This window comes from Squalius cephalus (assembly GCF_949319135.1).
Source record: "Squalius cephalus genome assembly, chromosome: 1".
Classification (NCBI taxonomy): Eukaryota; Metazoa; Chordata; class Actinopteri; order Cypriniformes; family Leuciscidae; genus Squalius; species Squalius cephalus.
Window position 1 is genome coordinate 10,378,652 of NC_137122.1, and position 20,593 is coordinate 10,399,244.

The 20,593-nt window shown below is 40.8% G+C and overlaps 1 protein-coding gene across 1 annotated transcript in view; it reads right to left on the reverse strand.

The window, feature by feature from the left end:
* LOC307171056 (uncharacterized protein) overlaps positions 1-20,293 on the reverse strand; it is a 67,823-nt gene extending 47,530 nt beyond the window's left edge. Inside the window, exons 1-3 of the mRNA XM_079892432.1 lie at positions 20,051-20,293; positions 17,582-18,010; positions 16,267-16,683 (exon numbers count right to left, since the gene is read on the reverse strand). Of these exons, the coding sequence (XP_079748558.1) occupies positions 16,267-16,683; positions 17,582-17,985 (821 nt within the window). The 5' untranslated portion in view covers positions 17,986-18,010; positions 20,051-20,293. The remainder of the gene's footprint in view (positions 1-16,266; positions 16,684-17,581; positions 18,011-20,050) is intronic.
* Positions 20,294-20,593: the final 300 nt, after the last annotated feature.

A 20,593-nucleotide genomic window follows, 5' to 3' on the forward strand; every position in this document is an offset into this window, starting at 1 on the left:
TTGCTGTTGCTCGCAGGGGTGACAGACAACCAAGATGGCGCTTTCTGGTACTTGAGTGGTTCCATCCTCCTCTGGTTGTTGGAAGTTTCCGTGGTATGAGTTGACATGTGTCGGATCAGGTTCTGAATCGGTTGCTAGGCATTCAGGTTCAGTCTCTTGTTTCCTTGACAATGGGGTTATGGCAGCTTGACTTGTCATGTTTTGAGGGTGGTGAGTGTGAGAGAGGTGGTTATTGCTCTGGTTGATGTGTACCAGGTGGTCGCTGTTCCCTTGCTTCGCCTCTAGTCACGCTGAATCTGACTTGTCTTTCTTTTCCCATTTCCTGTCCTCTTCATTGCGTTTGAAGAATTCTTTCATGAACATCTGCATCATTTCTTGTGAACTGATACCTGGTGCAGTCTGCTGTTCTTGTGTGGACTCAGTGTGGGCTTGGTCTGATTGATGCCTGGGTGGATTTCGTCGTCGACCCCTTGGGCTAGTTGTTCCTGGGGGCGTGTGTCGCTTTCCTTTAGACGTCCAGTTGGCCTCCCATGAACCTTTTCCTTTTGAGTTTCCATATGACCGTGTCTGGTTCCATGAATTATCCCAGCGGTTTTCGTGCGGCCATGACTGGTCCCATGATTTCTCCCAGTGGTGTCCAGACGTGTGTGGCGGGTCTCGTTGCTTGTGCCAGTGATTGTTTGGTTGTTTGGGTCTGACACTGTCATGAGAGTCCCGTTCTTTTCTGAAAGAGGATTGTCTCTGTTCTTTAGATGGCAGCTTGGTGCTTTCGTGATGCTGGGTGCCCTCTAGGGCTAATCCTTGATGTTGAGTGTTGAAATCACAAACTGCTGGTGGTTTGGTTCCCTTTTCTGAGGCCATCTTTTGTTTGCCATAGGCTTTGTGGGCCAAATCCCTCAACTGTTGTGTAGTCATTGTGCGAGGACAGGCCATGACGCCTAGGTGGTGGCTTACTCCAGGGTGGAGGTTTCTCAGAAAGAGGGTTTTAAAGTTCAAGTCCTCTTCCATGTCAGGTTCATTACGTGCACCAAAATACGCTCGTCTGAGTCTGTTGTAAAAGGCTTGGGGTGTCTCATGCCGACCTTGTTTGGTTTCTAGGGCGGCCACCAGTCCTTGGTCTGCCTCTGGGTCTGCAAATTCTTTAATTAGGGCTTCTCGGAGGAGGTGGAAGTCTGACTTGGTGTGTGTAGGCTGTCTATCCAAGAAACTTCGCACCTCAGGACTGGATGTTGTTCGAAGCAAATAAAGTCTGTCTCTGTCTGTCACATTGGATCTCATTTCCAAGTGGAATTCAATATCTTGCAGGTAGGCCTGGACATCTTGATTTCCTGCCACATTTGGGGTGAATTTGTTGATGTTCCTGGCCAGTTTGTCAAGGTCCTTGAGTTCCAGGCCATGTGCAGCTTCGTAGTCGGTTCGGAGAGGCCCCCTTCTCTTGTCAGCAGGGTAGCGCTCCTCCATGACAGCTGGATAGGGCTTTGGTGGTGATTCTTCACTTTTCCTTTGATGTGGCAGTCCCAGGATAGGGGACGCAGCTCTGCTGGGCAGGGGTGAGACCAGAGGACGCCTTGTCCTGGTTGGCTCAGGGTGCAGCTCATACGCATGCTTGAGTTCCTCTCTGATTGAGTCGGATTCTTCTTTTACATAGTCGAGCTGTTGAGTCAAGTCGCTGATCTGATTTCGTGACCTTTCAAGATGGTTTTCAAGGGCCTTTATTCGGCTGTTCTTGTCTCTGAAGTCAGCCTTGGCTTTTTCCAGTAGCTGCTCTGCATACTGTAACTTGTTGGCCAGATCATCTTGGGCAGCCTTAGCTTGTTCTAATTCTCTGTTGGTGGTTGTCAATGTTTCTTGAAGCCTTTCGATTTCCTCTTTGGCGCCTGGCTCCACCTCATCGGACCCTTCCTGTTGGTCCTGTGCTTCCAGTTCTAACTGCTTGATGCGTTGTTTTGCGCGAGTCAGCTGCTCCTGGAGGTGAGCTTCTTGCTCATCGCTCAGCTTGAGTGAGGCTATCAGCGTGTGACTTAGGGAGCCAGTGATCTTTGCTATCTCTTTGTGGTTGTAGCTGCGAGTTGGATCCTGTGTTGTGATGTCAGAGATGTTGGCATCCAGTTGTTCTTGCGTGTGCTGTCGTAGGTTGTTGGCAGCCTGGGGCAAGAAGTTGCATGTCACGATACTTAACCAGTTCTCTAAGTCTTCCCAGTGGGTGGTGTGATCATCAGTGCGAGACATGTTGGCACAAGGTAGGGAAAACCTGGAAAAGAGACTGGCACAGATCTTCTGAAAGTGTGTGTGAGCTAAGTATGTGATGGGTGGTTAAGTGTGGTTTGCTGGAACTGTGGGCCTCCGTTGACATGTACTGCTACTTGTAGTCTCTGTGGGAGAAAAGAGTGCATACAGCTTGGAGGATACAGCTGAGAGGAGGGAGAGTGAGCAAAGACCAGACAAAGCAAGGTGATACTCAAAGACAGATAGCAATCAGGGCTGTGAAACAAAGAACTAAAACTAAAATAATAGTAATATTCTCAAGGAAGGGAAGAATATATTTTTTTTTTTGTAAATAATTCAATAGAGATACTTCAATGAAGGTCAAATTGAAAGGTACCTGGAATCTCTTAATTCTGTGTATTATTGTTGTTATAACTTCCTCCTGGTAGAAAGAAAGTGTTAACGACAATAATCGTGCTCCTTCTTATAGGATCGACACCATACACCTGTTACATGCTCTTTTTTTTTTTTTGGAATGCGTTAAGTGAGCGGTAGTCGTTTATTGTTCCTCCTATCAATTTATTTATTAATTTATTTACTTATTCGGCAATTTATTCGACTGTGTAGGATGCCAAAAATGTAGGGTAGCGTGCGGTGCAAGGAGGGTGAATTCACACGACTGTTAAAACTGAACAGAATGTTTGCAAACAATTTCTTTCGAAAACTTCCTGTAATTACTCATTGATTCTCACAGGTTCAGTTCCAGAAATATCATGGGTAGAAGAGAGAAGAGCAGAAAAGACAAGGAAGGAGTTAAATGCAAGTGAGGGAAGGGATACTGACTCAATTAGCATGTGGATCTAGTTGACCAATAGTTATGCTATGGTAATATGCTAATCCACTAAACCTTACTGCGATTAAAGGCTGCTTTTATTTGGTGCACACCTAAATAAAACAATGTAAAAAGGGAGTTGTTTCCACTTTATCATTAAACTCGCAGAGTGTTTTATCTATACATTTATGTCAATAAATATATACATTACTGCTCCCACTGAAGATAGGAGAAGGGAAAATGGAGCGGAAGGGAAAACAATACTGGCAATAGGAGATTTTGAAAACAAAATTAATCAAAAAGAAAATAAAAATAAAAGAAAATAAAAATAAAAGAAAATTAATGTAAAATTAAAAGTAAATAAACAAAATTTTAATTATTGTCGTCTCTTTATTTAAAACAAATGAACGATGAAGTTCCTCGTTATTTATTTAAAAGAAATGAGACTAACAGTGTAATCCAAGCGTTAATAATAATTAACATGCAAAGGAACCGCTTATGACGGTATAGAATGAGAGAGAAAACAAATGAAAGTGGGAAATAAACAAAGCAGAGTAAATAAATAAAATAAAATAAAGGGGAAAAAAAATGAAGGAAAAATAAAATAATAATAATAATAAAATAATACAAAAATGAAGAAAAATAAAATGGCTGATCTAATTGGTAACTGGTTTACTTCAACTTTGAAGGTCAAGATTTCCTATTACACAATTGAAGAGCTATTGCCAATGTAATGCTTAGGGTATTGGTGATTACGATTAGCCTAGATTTAACTCTAGTTAATTGTAGATTCGTCACAAATTCAATACTTTTGAGTCAATATTCCTTTAATGGGGAGAGGGAGGTGAAAAAGAGTAAAACATAAAATGGTGTAGTAGAATTAATTAGATAAGATTAATTATGTTACTAACCATGAAAATCTGAACTTAGATTTTCATCTTATGATAAGCTTTTTATTACACTTCCCATTTCTATGTCTGATGGTGACTAACTTTCCATTCCAGATCTAACAATAAAACAGGATAACTTTTACTTCCTTTTATTTAGGATGTAGCCACCAGACGAACTTTCGATATGATCTAACCTTCTAACAAACTTTTGACTCAATGTAACCTGGGTCGAATGGAACTTTTAGAAAGGACTCAATGTTCTGTTTATTTTGACTGTATTGTGAAATGATTGACTGAAATATTAACCCCTTACAATGTTTTTGATATTTTGCTGATGTAGCTAACAAAGGGTAATGACAAGGGGGGGCTTGCTTTAAACAATTCAACCAATCATATTGATAGCGCATGACATGTTAGTCATGATGATTCTATTTTGATATGTCTGGCTTTACCCTATAAAGCCTATTGTATTTTTATGTTGGGCCGAGAATCTCTGAGTATTGCTCGAGAAATCTCCCGGCCGTTTTGAATAAACCATCTGAGGGGCATTTACTGAAGTCTGTCTCATTTGTTTTTATGCTGCGCAGCAAAGAAGTTAGGTTAGTGAACTCAGCCAGATGTCGATTGAAGACGCAAGAGCTAGAGTATAAAGGGTATTAAGTGTCGATTGTAGACGCTCTGTGTCGATGAGTAGACGCAACAGTTTTATTTATTAAGTGTCGATTAGTAGACGCTCTGTGTCGATCAGTAGACGCAACAGTTTTATTTTAGGTAGTCAGATTTAAGAATTTTCCATCACAATGGGAATGTTCACAGATTGTTAGAGTGGAGATGTGAAAAGGTTAAATCATTTCAACATTGCTACACAACACACTGCATCCAGCTTCAGCGAGCCACACCAATGCTTGCGCTAACCTACGAGGCTAATGGCTTTAGCATAGACTTCCGTGAACACCTGAGTTGTTTACAACAGTGCGCGCATGCGCACTTGAGGGTCAACCCGAAAATCTTTTAAGACTTCCGTGTCACGGCTGTTACTATGGTGACGCACAGCCATACAGTTCAAGACGCACGTGGGTATGTCTGCATGCAGACAAAGTTCAAAACATTACATGAAATGGCGGCGCATTTCTGTATTACACAGACACTGGGCGCTTATTCTTTACGATATAGCGCTCAATAAATCTCAGCTCTTTGTGAGTGAGGCAAAATATTTCGTGCACTGCAGATGCACTGTTAAAACAATAACGTTATTGCGATCTCGGCGGATCGGAATTCTTCGTGTCAGTTTCTGTGGACACGCAACACAGCATGCAGGATTTACTGCATCAATTTACTTGATCAAGATTAACAAAACTCCCATTCAAATCAGACTCGGACACATAGTGTTTCACGAGTAACAGTATCTACTTCACCAAGTGAGTCAATACAAACAGGTACATTAGTTAGCTACTCTAATGTCAACCTAGGGAGACAGCTTAGTTGATTTAATATTGGAACACGCAATAATTAATCAATCTAGCTATAACAAGGCCTTTTAGGAAGAAAGTAAGGAACACGCTTACTTCTGCCCTGGTGCGCTGTAAGGCGACTTTCTTTTGTCTCAACAGACAATCTTAAATTCATTTACTGCAGTTTCAACAATAACAACAAAACACTTATACAAACTAAACGTGAGTTTAGATTTCCATTCATTCACACAACGCCCTGTTATGCGCTCTTAACGTCAACAATAAAATACTCGTTTTCCTGTGTCTCTAATCTATCTTTCCGGACCAATAGATTAGATACAATCACAAATGACTTGTTTTGTGCTTACAATTTAGTTTAAACTGCCAGCATTTTTCTCCACCATAAATATGTAAGATTAATAAGGGAATAGGATCAATATAACTCAAAGGGGATTGAATTACAGGGAATAAGAATCGAATTATTATGCAAATTATTCAGAATTAATATTTAACACTTTACCAACTATTCGTCCACCGATAAGTTGAGATTAGGGTATTTTATCAATTCTGGACAGAATATTATCCCGTGGCCTACGGTAATAATATCACAAAGTTATGATAACTGATTAATATGAGCAAGGTAGCAAAATCTACAGTTTAAGGCAGTAACTTGTAAGCACACAGCACAAGACGCTTGTATGTAAAATCAACCAAGACTTTATTGAACTACTCTAATACACACAAACTAAACTAACGAGAACACACAAACATTCATTCAAATAGTGACAGATAGTGATGTTATTAACGGAGTGTGAATGGAGTCCCAAATGTCTAGCGTTAGACACTATTTCTTGACCGCAACCTGAGAGAATCAACCTACTAGCACTTTAATCTTAGTTCGTTTTCTTAATAAGATTTGCACCAGTTCAGCCAGAATTAGGAGATATTGTGTACTTGCGTTTAGATGCTCCTGAGCGCGTGCGTTCCCTGTGACGAAGTTGCCGGAGAGGGAATCTCTTCGGCGCTGATTGGCTGGCAGTCGGTCGATGATGCGTTCTGAGGGACAACACTCGATGGTGAGTGGTTGGTTGGCTTTGCCGGGTGGCGCTTCGTTCGCGGGATTTCCTGGATTGCGGGTTGCTATGCAACGGAGTTTCCTCTGAATCTGGAGCGACTCTGAGAGGGGTTTCTTTGACGAAGTTCAACGAAGGATCTTACGGAAGAGTTGATGAGTTTTGCGTGAGCTCTTGGTGGTTTGAAGAGTATGTAAACATACACGCTGGACGATGGAAAGGTCAGCAAGAGCAAAAGTCACTGCAAAAGCGAGGCACAAGGCAGGCAAAAAGCAAGGCAAAAAGCAACGCATAGCTGCTTGCCATTGGGTTATAAGCGTGTCCATCTGACCCGTCCTTCCTAGTGCGACAGCCAATCAGATATTGTCTTGGGCGGGACCTACGCCCCGTTCTCCGGTTCTTGCATGTAATTAGCGTAATGTCCACGTGATCGTGTGTGCCCAAACTCCTCAGAGTTTATTTAAACGCTTTAATAAGCAAACTTAATAGTTTAAATATGGTGCATCCTACACACATCTACTTTATATCAAAATTCTAGAAATCATTTACCCATCAAGTAGGTACCAAAATACATATTCTTCCCATAGTTGAGGTGGGAGTAAATAAGGATTTAGCTGTGATAAGTGTTTAACACACAAAATTAACTTGAGTAATATAAAGCATACATACTACAGAGAATACACATGTATGAGGCAACTTCTGGTGATTAGTTCCTATAACTGAGGTAGAAAACCTTACAAATAGACTGTAATGAAAGTTAAACACACAGAAAGAACTCCACAGGTTACATAAAATATACATGATACTTAAGATATATGTGAGGTAAATACTGGTGATCAGTTCAGCTTATTGGAAGCAATTTTGAGACCGTTGTTTGTATTAAACCATAAGTGGGTTAATTTCGGTCTATTGGTTTTGGAGGCAAAAGTCTCTGGAATTTACGACTGCAGAAAGGGGGGTGTCCCCTGGTTTAGGGTTTGTGGTGATTCTGGGCCATAAGAATGCTTTAGCATCCTTCGTTTCCTGATAAGGCTGTGGATTTATGCATTGGGGTCACCACAGGGTTCTTGGCCATTTGGTCTTAAGTTTGTGGAACAAAGAGGAATCTTTTCCTGCTGTCCTGGCATCGCTGGTTTGAGATTAGACACGCACAACAAGGGAAAGGGGGGTGACATCTCCTTTAGCCATCTCGGCACCATGACTGTGTTTTATGACTTACTAATGGTTCACTGGGGAATCGTTCCGAACTGTGGAATGTGGTGTTGGGTTCATTTGAAATGGACTGTTCAAGGATAATCCTACAAAGGGTACATATTTGTAAAGACTGTTTAGCCTAAATATGAATCGCGCGTCTGTGTGTGAAAGAATAAACTGCTTTGCTATAGCCTACTGAGATGAGTAAAAATCGACTGAAATATGTTGAAATAAAATATATTTGTATAAGCAACGTATTAAACAGTTTTTAGGCTACTGTAGAATATACTGCCACATCAAATAAGCTTTTGTTTAGCAATTTCTGCTCATATCTAACGTTTTATATATATATATATATATATATATATATATATATATATATATATATAATAGCCTACTATTTTTGTCAAAAATAAAGTCATAGACTAAGATGTTAGATGTTCCAATGTTGGCTGTATTCAAACTAATGAATACATATGATAAAATGTAGGCCTATAATCTATATATTATTTTTTTTTACAAAGAAAGAGTACACTTGAAATATTGTTGAAATTGTAATTATTGTTGTAATTGTAACATTTTTAATAAAATAGCAAAACATATTTACAAGAGAGATGTAAGCGAAATCTTAAATGGTCAATGTAAGTCTAAATACATCTTTTGTCCTTGCATTGTGGCTCAGTCAGTGTCACACCTGGCTCATTAGGCAGAGTCATTATGCAGAGTGGGTGGGACATTGTAATCTAAGGTGTAAACTATTCCTCCCCCTCGCATATTGGCTTTCCAAGCAAAACCTGTTTTACACCATTTAAATCAATGTATTTTTTTTTTTGTGAACGATAAAGCAAGACTATTTTCACATCATTTTGAAGCTAGAACTCAAAGGGACAACATCCATTAGTCAAAAGTCTTGTGGACACATATTTAGTATGTGTTTTGTGGTCTTAATTCAGCAACTTTCATTTTTATTTTATCCAATAACCACGCATAAACATTATTCTCTAAAAAAAATACAAACATCTACATACACGTTGCTCGCATATTATGGTAGCCCTGTTTGTGCTATATAGAGTGAATTTACACCTTAGCCATTAACATGTTTATAAATAACTGAAAAAAGCACAAATGTCAAGGCATGTCAGAACATCTCAAGGACCCCAAAAACAGCTTGGTCCCCAGAGGGTTAAGCTAGTTTAGATGGTACTTATCAGACCGCTACCATTTTGTCTGTTTAAATGGGGAAAAATCGAAGGTAACATCAGTAAACTGGAGTGCCGCAAGGATCTGTGTTAGGCCCTCTGCTATATGCTGCCACTTGGTAATATTATAAGAAAACATGGAATTAGTTTCCACTGTTATGCTGATGACATTCAATTATATATTTCATCACGACCAGATGAAAACAATAAATGATCTAAATTGACAGAGTGTGTTAAAGATATAAAATACTGGATGACGTGTAATTTTCTGCTATTAAATTCAGATAAACCGGAGGTATTACTTATTGGTCAAAAAAACTGCCCACAAAACCTCTTACAATACAACTTTAATTTAGAAGGATGTCCTGTTACTTTATCCACTACAGTAAAAGACCTGGGTGTTATATTAGACTGCAACTTGTCTTTCGAAAATCATATTTCATATGTTACAAGAACAGCCTTTTTCTACCTTAGAAACATTGCTAAGCTACGTAATATGCTATCAGTTTCTGATGCAGAAAAGTTAGTTCATGCATTCATGACCTCAAGACTACATTACTGTAATGCTTTATTAGCTGGTTGTCCTGCATACTCAATAAACAAGCTACAGTTAGTCCAAAATGCAGCTGCTAGAGTTCTTACTAGGTCAAGAAAATATGATCATATAACACCAATTCTATCATCTCTACATTGGTTACCTATAAAGTTCCGTATCAATTACAAAGTATTACTAATGACCTATAAAGCCCTAAATGGTTTAGCTCCTGGGTATTTAACGGAACTTCTATTGCCCTACAATCCATCGCGCTCTTTAAGATCACTAAATTCAAGGCTTCTGGTCATTCCTAGGATATCTAAGTCCACTAAAGGAGGGAGGGCGTTTTCACATTTAGCTCCTAAACTCTGGAATGGCCTTCCTGATATTGTTTGAGGCTCAGACTCGCTGTCCCAGTTTAAAACTAGATTAAAGATGCATCTCTTTAGCCAAACATTCACATAATACTTACCTTTTATACTACAGTTGAATCAGATTGAATGCATTAATATTATAAACAGCAGCTATGCTAATTATTTCCCATCTGCTTTTCTGTTGTTATCTCGGGACGCTAGTCCCGAGATAAATAGAGATTGTCAGCTCCAGTTTGTATCCAGCCTCCCATGGAAACTACAGATGCCCCAACACCAGTGCAGAGACGACTCGAAGCCTGTGAAGAGACGACTCGACGCCTGTGAAGAGACGACTCGACGCCTGTGAAGAGACGACTCGACGCTGGCGATATGTTTATGCCCTAAATTAATACATGATTAACTAACTGTATTTTTCTATCTACTTTAAAATCCTCCTAGAGCCGAACCCAGGCCTTATTTAACCTCTGTTGGGTAAATTACACTTAATACTTATTCTGTTGTCCCCGTTACATAGGCATAAAATGTGCGCAGATTCAAACGGATTCAAAATACAGTGAAGTGAAACTGATCGAGAAGTAGGTACAGTAAGTGAATATCTTTAGGTTACTTACGTAACCCGGTTCTCTGATAACATTCGCTCGGTATCTCACTATGGGAAACGTCGCTGGGCGTGACAGACCTGGAAGCACCAATCACACCACGTCTGTCAGTTGACAGACCAATCACGATCACAGTGATGTGGGAGTCCAGCCTCCCTTATATATATACCACTGCCGATGGTCCCTACTCCATTCTCTGCATATCTCTTCCCCGTGCACTGCAATGAGGGAAGTGTGGCGAGATACCTCACTCATGTTATCAGAGAACCGGGGTTACGCAAGTAACCTAAAGTTCTCTTTCAAACATTCGCTCGGTATCTCACTATGGGATATAGACAACTCCCGTATTGCAGATATGCTGTCTGAAGCAGGCCGTTCAACCAACTCAGTGATGTATGTAACATAAACACCATAACGAGCGTATATTTTTTTTTTTACACACTTAGGACGGAATGAGCCAGTGATGGCTCAGTGACATCCAGTCTATAAAATCGGACAAATGTGTGAGGCGAAGCCCAACTTTCTGCAGCACATATGTCCTGAACTGAAACACCCTTAAACAGTGCCCATAAGGTAGCCAAACCTCTGGTAGAATGAGCCCTCAGCCCTTCCAGAGGACAGAGACCCATGCCATTATAACTTGATATAATAGCTTCCACTACCCAGTGGGACAGGCACTGATGCAAAATAGGATAGTGACGTAACGCACGGACAGGGCACAAGCAATGAAGCCGCGCATCCTCTGACAAGGAAAAAGGTTGCGGATGGAAAGCCAGTAAATCCACATGTTTACAGGCGAGAGCTGACTCACTAACTTTTGGCACAAACGCTGGATTCGTTTTGAGAGTTACTCTCGAGTAATCCATAGCGAACTGCATACAGGAGTTCACTAACCCGCTTTGCGGTCGAAAGAGCCTATAATAAAGCAGCCTTTAGTGAAAGGAGCTTTAATTCAACACTCTCTATAGGCTCAAAAGGGTGCTTAGATAGTGCGTTAAGGACCACAGACAGATCCCACGGCGGAATCAATGGCTTTGAAACCCTGTTCAAATGTTGTGCACCTCTCATAAACCTGCATACAAGCGGGTGTTGACCTATAGTGTTTCTGTCAATCCCCACATGACACGCAGAAATTGCGGCAAGATAAACCTTAACAGTTGAAAAGGCTCTGCCCTTATCCAAAAGTTCCTGCAGAAAACATAACACATCCGCGATAGAACAGAGAAAAGGGACTTTGTGTGCACCATCGCTTAAACACACTCCATTTCCGATCATATGCAGAGCGCGTTGAAGCTGCTCGTGCGTTCTGAATTGTTTCATTCACCATCGGAGGCAAACCCTTCACACTCAAGTTTAACCTCTCACGGGCCAGGCCCAAATAGCCACTTTGTTTGGGGCTGGGTGAAAAATCTCCCCGCGCGCTTGTGAGAAAAGGTCTCTGCGCAACGGGAGAGGCCATGGCTGGTCGTAAACGAGCTGAATTATCTCCGTCAACCACAACTTCCCTGGCCAGTTCGGGGCAATCATTATTACTGAGTGACCGTACTCCCTTACCCTTCTTAAAGTTGGAACGATCAGACTCAGTGGAGGAAATGCGTACAGTAGTGCGTTTGGCCACAGGTGCACCAGAGCATCCACACCCATAGGCGCACCGTCTCTCGCCAGAGAGAAGAATAGAGGGCACTGAGTGTTTTCGTGTGAGGCGAAGAGAACTACCGCAGCTCGGCCGAACCTCTCCCACAACTGGCTCACTACCTGAGGGTGGAGAGTCCATTCTCCATACAGAGGATTTCCTCTGGACAGGAGATCCGCCCCCACATTCATTATTCCTGGGACATGGGTTGCCCGTAGTGAATGAAAATGCTTCACGCCCCACACGATTAGTTTCCGTGCCAGACTGTGAAGCAGATGGGAACGTGTGCCTCCCTGGTGATTTATGTATGCCACCGCCATTGTGTTGTCTGATCTGATCAAAATGTAGTGATTCCTTAGAAACCGCACAAAATGTTTCAGTGCCAGAAACACGTTAACAGTTCCAGGAAGTTTATGTGTGCGTTTTGTAGCGAGACGGGCCATTTCCCCTTCGCACACTGCACCCCAACCTGTGAGCGACGCATCCGTTGTAACCACTTTTCTCAGAGAAACTGCTCCCAGCGGAGTCCCTGACTCGAGAAAAGAGTGATCTCTCCACTGACGAAGCGCGCGCATGCAGAATGACGTCACTATCACTTTGCGGTTGAGGTGGCGTTTTGGACACAAGCCCTGTGCCGCCGTCCAGTTCTGAAACTCCCTCATTCGCAACAGACCCAGTGGAATGACAGAAACTGTTGAGGCCATTAGCCCCAGAAGACGTAAACACAGTCTGAATGAAACTCCGTTTCCTTTCTGAAAAAGGGATAGACAGCCGCGAATTAACCTGATGCGCTCCTCGGACAGAAACGCTTGATATAGGTCCGAGTTCAGTCTGAGACCCAGGTAAATTATCTCTTGCGTGGGCACCAAGCAGATTTTTGTCTCGTTTATCTTGAAGCCTAAGCTCTCCAAATGAGACACGAGCATTTTTGTCTCTTTATCTGCCTGTTGCCATGACAGCGCGCACAGCAGCAGATTGTCCAAATATGCTGACACTCTTAGACCCATTATTCTCAGCGGTGTGAGCGCTGCTTCCACACATTTGCTGAAAACCCTTGGAGCTAAAGACAAGCCGAACGGAACTGTCAAAAACTCGAGGAATTTTCTGTGTGCCGGGTAGATGCTTATGTGAAAATATGCATCCTTCAGATCGACTGACGTAAGCCAGTCCTTGGGATGAATAATTTGAGATGACGTCTTTAAGGCGAGACACGGCAGGCAAAAACATCGTTTTTTTTTCACTGGTCAATTTTGAGATTTTGGGTTATTTGTCTTCAATAACATGTATTCTTTCAGATTTGGGCTGAAAAAAAGGCAAAAAACACATTTAGGTCTTTATTTTACTACACTTTGTATGTTTGAGTGTGCAGATTTCGCCTAAATTCATCAAAAGTTGGCGTTCTAAATCATCCCGCTGCTCCGCAATCGCTCTCTGTACCCCTTCATCTCGTATACCATTGGAAAGCTCTCTTTCTTCTGTACAATGCTGTTGGATCCAAATATGGTCATTTTCTGTCTATCAGCAACCAATCATGAAAGTAAAACAGGTGATTTAACTCGAAATGCGCAATCTCATTGGCTGATGCCTATTTCTGACAACGTGATTCGTCCAGAATCGTCACGTGACGCGCTCTGACATTTCCGCGGTAGTTCAAAATGTCGAAAGATATGCGTGTAAAATTCTCTCCGAGAAGTCGAAAACAGTTGTCATTAGCTAGAAGATACAAGGGATTACCAACAAAGACAAAAGATGATGAAATGCCATATGGGTCTTCACAATTTTTTTCATGAGAGCCGCACTGATAGGACAAGTCAGTAGGAGAGCCATACGTCGTCCTTTCAGTTTCGGTTCTCAATTGTTCTCAAACAAGTGTTTACATGTTCTCTCGATAAATCACCTCTTTCAATCCGATCGAAATTATTTGTAATAGAGCTGACACTTTGAGTTTGTAATGGGTTATGTTATAGCCCTACTTATTTTTAATGTTTTTAAGAAATATCTGCAGTGAGTGGCTGCATGATAAAAAATATTTTTTACAGCCATGCAAGCCACAAATTAAAACTTGGCGGGCCGCACGAGGCTCGCGAGCTGCGCAATGAGTAACCATAGTGCGTCGATGCGTTACGAACAAGCTGTAACATTTTGAACACATCTAAATGTAAGTCAAAAAGACACATTACATTTCAAAGCACTTAAAACCCACAAGCCAAATCCTGAAAACAGTCCACTCAGTCAGCTGATGGTGAAGGTAACCAACCAGGCTCCCTTCAGCACTGGTTCAAAACAACTCAACAGAACAAAACTAATTATGAATCATTCAAAATATCAATATTTAGAACATTGGAGAAAGCAAACAAAGTAGACTAAATTGATATTTGACAGAGTATCTGCACACTGTCAGAGAAGAAGAGACAGATCCTGACTAAATGCAGGCTCAGTGACCACCAACTGGGTCAGACAGAGATGCACTTCCTCCTCCACTGGGAAAAAATATCTTCACTAAGTGATTTACACCTTGGACAAATAGCCAAAAGAATAAAACTTCCCAAAGTTAGCACCAGAAAAGAAGCTGGAAGTTCTAGAGGGTACAGCAGCTCCACTGACATATGATATGTATCTGCCTGAGGGACTGTGATATACCGGTATTTAGTTTTTCCATTCCACCTGTGTGATGGACTGTTGATGTGTTGTTTTGGATGTTATGATCAGTGATGGATGAAGCAGTAATGAGTTTTGGATGTTAAAAAGTGTGATACATGGATTTTACTTGAACCTAAAGCATATTTTGTCTGTAATTCATGGCTTTCAATAGAAATTAGTGGAGTTTTGCCATAAAAATCTTTAAAGGCCGTTTTCTCAAAATGAGTTTTTTCTTGCACTCCTAGTGACGATTTTCCACTTCTGTAGCACCTACGTACACCAAACTTTACAGTCGTATTCCTAACTATATTGTGAAGATTTGTTCAGAGGGATTTGTTGATATATCATTCTTGGCCTGATTTATATGACATTTTATGCCTAAAAAGAGGGCGGAAATAAATTTTTTAAGGCTATTGGCAGTATTTTCTGATTTACAGGGTAACAAAAGGAGATATTCATAATCCCCTCTGAAAATGTCTTTTCATTGAATATATCAACAAAATGCAAAAATAATTTTGAACCTTGTTTTTTTTCAATGGTCAGATTCGTCACTTCAAAATATATGCAAATTAGCGCATATTTAATTAGATATGGCCTCATTAGCATATTTAAAAATAAAATTACAGAAAACTTGCAATGCATTTTTTTCGTCTGCTGTGACGGCCAGTCTATGGAGAGTTTAGTTGCCGCCCTCCGGCACATTTCCAGTAGGTCGAGCTCCGCCTGAGTTGGGGAGGGTGAACCTTCGCTTAACGTGCTGCCTAGCCGGGAGGGATTCGGCGGGAGGATTGAGTCGTCGTCATCCTCCTCACCATCGTCCTCCAACAGACGAACGATGGCCTCGTCATCATCATCGTCTTCCTCTCTTACCTTCGTAAAGGATCCAAAGAGGGGAGGAAGTTGGGGGGAGACTTCGTCCATAAACTCGCCCCAGCTGCATGACGCAGGGGGCTGTTTAGTCTCCAACGCAGGCGGCGGAGAAAAGCAGGGATCTCCCTTGTTAGTGGCCGCGAAGAGAGAACAGTGAGGACAGCCCTCGGGGTTCGCGAGGGCTGCCTGAGCGTGTCTCACCCCCAGGCATGCGATGCACAAAGGATGATTATCCTTGCCTGATATCATTGAACCGCATGCACACGGACGTGAAGTTTCTGCTTTCGGTCCGCCGCTTGCAGAACTAGTAGTTGCCATAGCAAAAATAGTAGGCTATCCAAGCTCACCACAACGTGCAACTCAGAAAAGGAATATCTAAGAGAATTTGCCGTAACACTTTAATTCTCTTAGTAGACCAGAATCAAATCAAATCACTGTTATAGTGAAAAAGACCCGCTAACAAAAACAGCTGCGTTCGGTGACGTACCTTGATGGCTCGTCTCAGAACAGTTAAACAACTATTTTGAAAAACAGGTCCTGCTGAAAATAGCTTCCAATTTTTGATCTTCACGGGGAAGAGAACGAGAATGGAGTAGGGACCATCGGCAGTGGTATATATAAGGGAGGCCGGACTCCCGCATCACTGTCGTGATTGGTCTGTCAACTGACAGACGTGGTGTGATTGGTGCTTCCAGGTCTGTCACGCCCAGAGGCGTTTCCCATAGTGAGATACCGAGCGAATGTTTGAAAGGGAACCAAAAGATCAGGTACCTGAGCTGTGAGATGTAGGACAGACACTGAAGGAAACTCTTCACTTCACTCTCTTCCTCTGAACATCCTCTCAGCTCTACTGGTTTCTTCTCTGTCTGGAGTTTCAGCACATCCAGGAGGACGGAGGTCTTTCTCTGTGAGAGATCTATGATCCAGACATCAGGTGACTGGAAAACTGACTGTAATGCTGGAAGGAAACTCCTGCCTGTTTGAGTCTCATAGTTCTTCACATGTGAGTAAAGATCCAGCAGGAAATCACTCTGTTTAATTCTGTTAGTCTCTTGATAAGGTAAAGATGTGCAGACTGATGATAACAGTTTCAGCTTCTGCTCTCCTGTCTGTGTCTCAGTCTCTGCTGCTTTACTGAAGAGTCTCAGAAGAAACCTGTTTTTAACACTTTCATTCAGATTAGAGAATCTGTAACAAAATGGAAAAGAGAAATGTGAATAAATAGAAATATTACAGAACTTATTATAGCTATGATGTGACTAAATAATACAAATTAAAATAATGTGTTGTTTGTCTCCTGTTTTCAGCTCACATTGTTGTAAACACTTGAGACAGAGCATCAAATTAGTCATTAAATACTGACAGAGTAATAAACACTTTATAATTAATACATTTTTCCCCAAATATATTTTAAAAGTATTTACCATCTCACTTTTTTACTTAATTCTTAAAGTGTTTAATTAATGGACAACATTATGTGTCCTGAAATGATCAACTTACATTTGAGACTATTTTTCTAAGCTCAGCAAAACAATGAACTCTATTCAAATGATCCATTATAAACTATTCCAAATCATTTTCATCTGTTTTCTTTGCTGTGTAAAGTTGTTAATGTCTCAATGATTTGTATTAAAATACTACCTTATAGCCTACAGTTATATTCAGAGAAGAGCATTTATATTATTTTGATTATGACAATGGAAAAAACTGCTAAAACCAAACAATTAATGGAGGAAAATGTACTTTCAGAATGTAAGTGACAAAAGGAGAAAGACGCTATTTGGTTCAACAGTCGTGGACAGATTCTTCACCTTTTATTTTGTTCAACTTGATTATTTTTTATTGCAGTTTTTTTTTTTTTACATGGTTCTTGGTTTTAATAGTAAAATTTCTAAACTTTTTAAGGACTGAATTTGTCCTTAATGATTGTAATATATTATTTTACATATAGATGTGTGCATTGAATTGTGTTATGAATCCAAAACTTTCCCTTGCTGTATTAAAAATCAATATAGTAAATTAGCAATGCATTTGCATGAGTCTCTGAGAGTTAAATCAACAATCAAAAGCATGTAAGATCAGGTACCTCAGCTGTGAGATGTAGGACAGACACTGAAGGAAACTCTTCATTTTACTCTCTTCCTCTGAACATCCTCTCAGCTCTACTGGTTTCTTCTCTGTCTGGAGTTTCAGCACTTCCAGGAGGACGGAGGTCTTTCTCTGTGAGAGATCTATGATCCAGACATCAGGTAACTGGAAAACTGACTGTAATGCTGGAAGGAAACTCCTGCCTGTTTGAGTCTCATAGTTCTTCACATGTGAGTAAAGATCCAGCAGGAAATCACTCTGAACAACAGGATCACCAAAAGGGAAGGTTTTGTAACTGCACACAGACGACAGCAGAGTAGAGAATCTTGTTCCTGTAACTGTGATATTTTCTACAGCAGCAACACTGAGATTCAGCAGGAATTTCACTGCAGTCTCCTTCATTTCTTTATTATAAGAGAACCAAAACCTGATAAAATACAGAGAACCAAAAATCTCATTAATTTATCACAACATACAGCATTTATAAATCAACTATATAATACACAAAAACAAGTATAAGAAGAAACATAAGCACAACATTTCTATAAGAGGACAGAATCTAATGACATTTATTACACTTTTTTCCAAGGTCCATTTACAGTATAACGTGTAGCGTCTGGACTGAATCACGATGACCGATTCAGTTCTAAACTTCAGAAAGCTTTTAACCTTTTTGGACTTCCTGTAAATCACAGGCCTAGCGCTGATGCGTCTGGATCAACTTGCCCCCATTGTCACTTTAGTGTCCTGGCAGAGGCTGAACAGAAACACCTTCGTGAGCTTCAAAAAGATCTGAATCAACTCAACTTCCCTCTCACGCCTAGCCTGATTAAAACCAGACCATTCTCAGTAGTCATCCCAGAATGTATATGATATATTCCTGTGTGTATGAATGTCCCCAGCTTATATTAGCCTAGTTACAACTGTCTAGTTGTGTTAGTTAAACTCTAAGTGCTTATAGTCAAGTGTAAGAATGTTTCTCTGCTTTGATATCTTCCAGAAATATCTTTCTAGGTATTGAAATATTCCTCTGGTTACGCCTTAATTAACGATATTTAGTGTGTTACAATAAAATGTATAATACTATTTTTACCATCCTTTGGAGTAAAAATGAGCAATTCTGACATCATCACTAAACATGCAGATTAGACTGTCAGAAGGAGACGAAGAAACTCTCTCCCGCTAAACGTTCCTAACTACTATTGGTAATTTCAGCCAAAATAGGTGAGGACTGATTTATCTTTAAAGGACGATGACAATAGCTCATTTTCACTCATTCCTTCTTCCCTGTCCGTTCTTTTTCCTGTCCTTCAGATGAGACAACATCTTCTTGATTTTCAGCAACTTTGCTTTCAAGTTAATCTTTTAAACTTCCTGTGAACGACGCGCCCTCAAGAAGAACCCAAAGAACACTTCAAGCTCACGAACCACACACCGAGGATCCACACACACACACACACACACACACACACACACACACACACACACACACTATGCACCAAAGAATAAGTGCAAGTATTATTTCCATCGATATTTAGATGCATTTAAGATTGTTTGCTCCTGTCTTAAGGAGATTTGATTCTTTGCTGGCTCTCATAGATGAACTGTTTGTGATATTTGCCATTCCTTGATCTCCTCTCTCTTTCTGTCTTTACTTTTCATTATTCTGTATATATGTATTCTTTGTTTAAGTGTAGTCATTTGTATTGATACCTTCATTAATTATAATCCCTTGTAATGAATTATCCATATACATGCATACTGTGTGTGTGTGTGTGTGTGTATATATATATATATATATGTATGTATGTATGTATGTATGCATGCATGTACAAATACATAAATATTATAAATATGTAAGTATAATTTGCTTTGAGGTTTCTAGAACCAGTTTAATTTTCCTGACTATTTTCAGCTTCTCTGTGACCCTTACGGCGCTGATCCACTTGTCCGTGCGACACTTCTGTCGCGCCGCGCTCCACTATATTCCTATGGGTGACGTCAAGCGACTTTGTCGCGCCCGCAAAGCATTCCGGGAAGGCGGCGCTTCATTTGAAAAAATGCTGCGCGTCAAAAAGCTGGCCGATGCCCATCTTTATGCAAATGAATTCCGTCAGACGCGACGCGTCTATCCAATAGAAGTAGAGCATATGGAGACGGAGGGAAGTCTCTCGCAGGTCCTCTGTTCTGATACGCTACATTTCCCGCTGGGTCAAAACCACGCCCATAGCGGTAAACCCCCATCAACGTACCAATGTGGGGAGGCGTCGCGACACCACGCGACAGTCGTGTCGGACAAGTGGATCAGCGCCGTTAGAATAACAGTTTTTTTCAATCAATTTGACACATTTCTGCACCCAAAGATAAATACAAAGCAATTCATATTTTCTAATGATCCATAATAGTACACAAAGACCTACTCCAGCTTTTTTAAACGTGTTGAGCAAAAGGCTGTACAATATCTCACCTCAGCTGTGAGATGTAGGACAGACACTGAAGGAAACTCTTCACTTCACTCTCTTCCTCTGAACATCCTCTCAGCTTTACTGGTTTCTTCTCTGTCTGGAGTTTCAGCACTTCCAGGAGGACGGAGGTCTTTCTCTGTGAGAGATCTATGATCCAGACATCAGGTGACTGGAAAACTGACTGTAATGCTGGAAGGAAACTCCTGCCTGTTTGAGTCTCATAGTTCTTCACATGTGAGTAAAGATCCAGCAGGAAATCACTCTGAACAACAGAATAATAATAATAATTATACCGCTTTTGATCAAAAGGGAAGGTTTTGTAACTGCACACAGACGACAGCAGAGTAGAGAATCTTGTTCCTGTAACTGTGATATTTTCTACAGCAGCAACACTGAGATTCAGCAGGAATTTCACTGCAGTCTTCTTCATTTCTTCATCATCATAGAAGCTAAACCTTAAAAAATACAGAGAACCAAAAATCTCATTAATTTATCACAACATACAGCATTTATAAATCAACTAAATAATACACAAAAACAAGTAT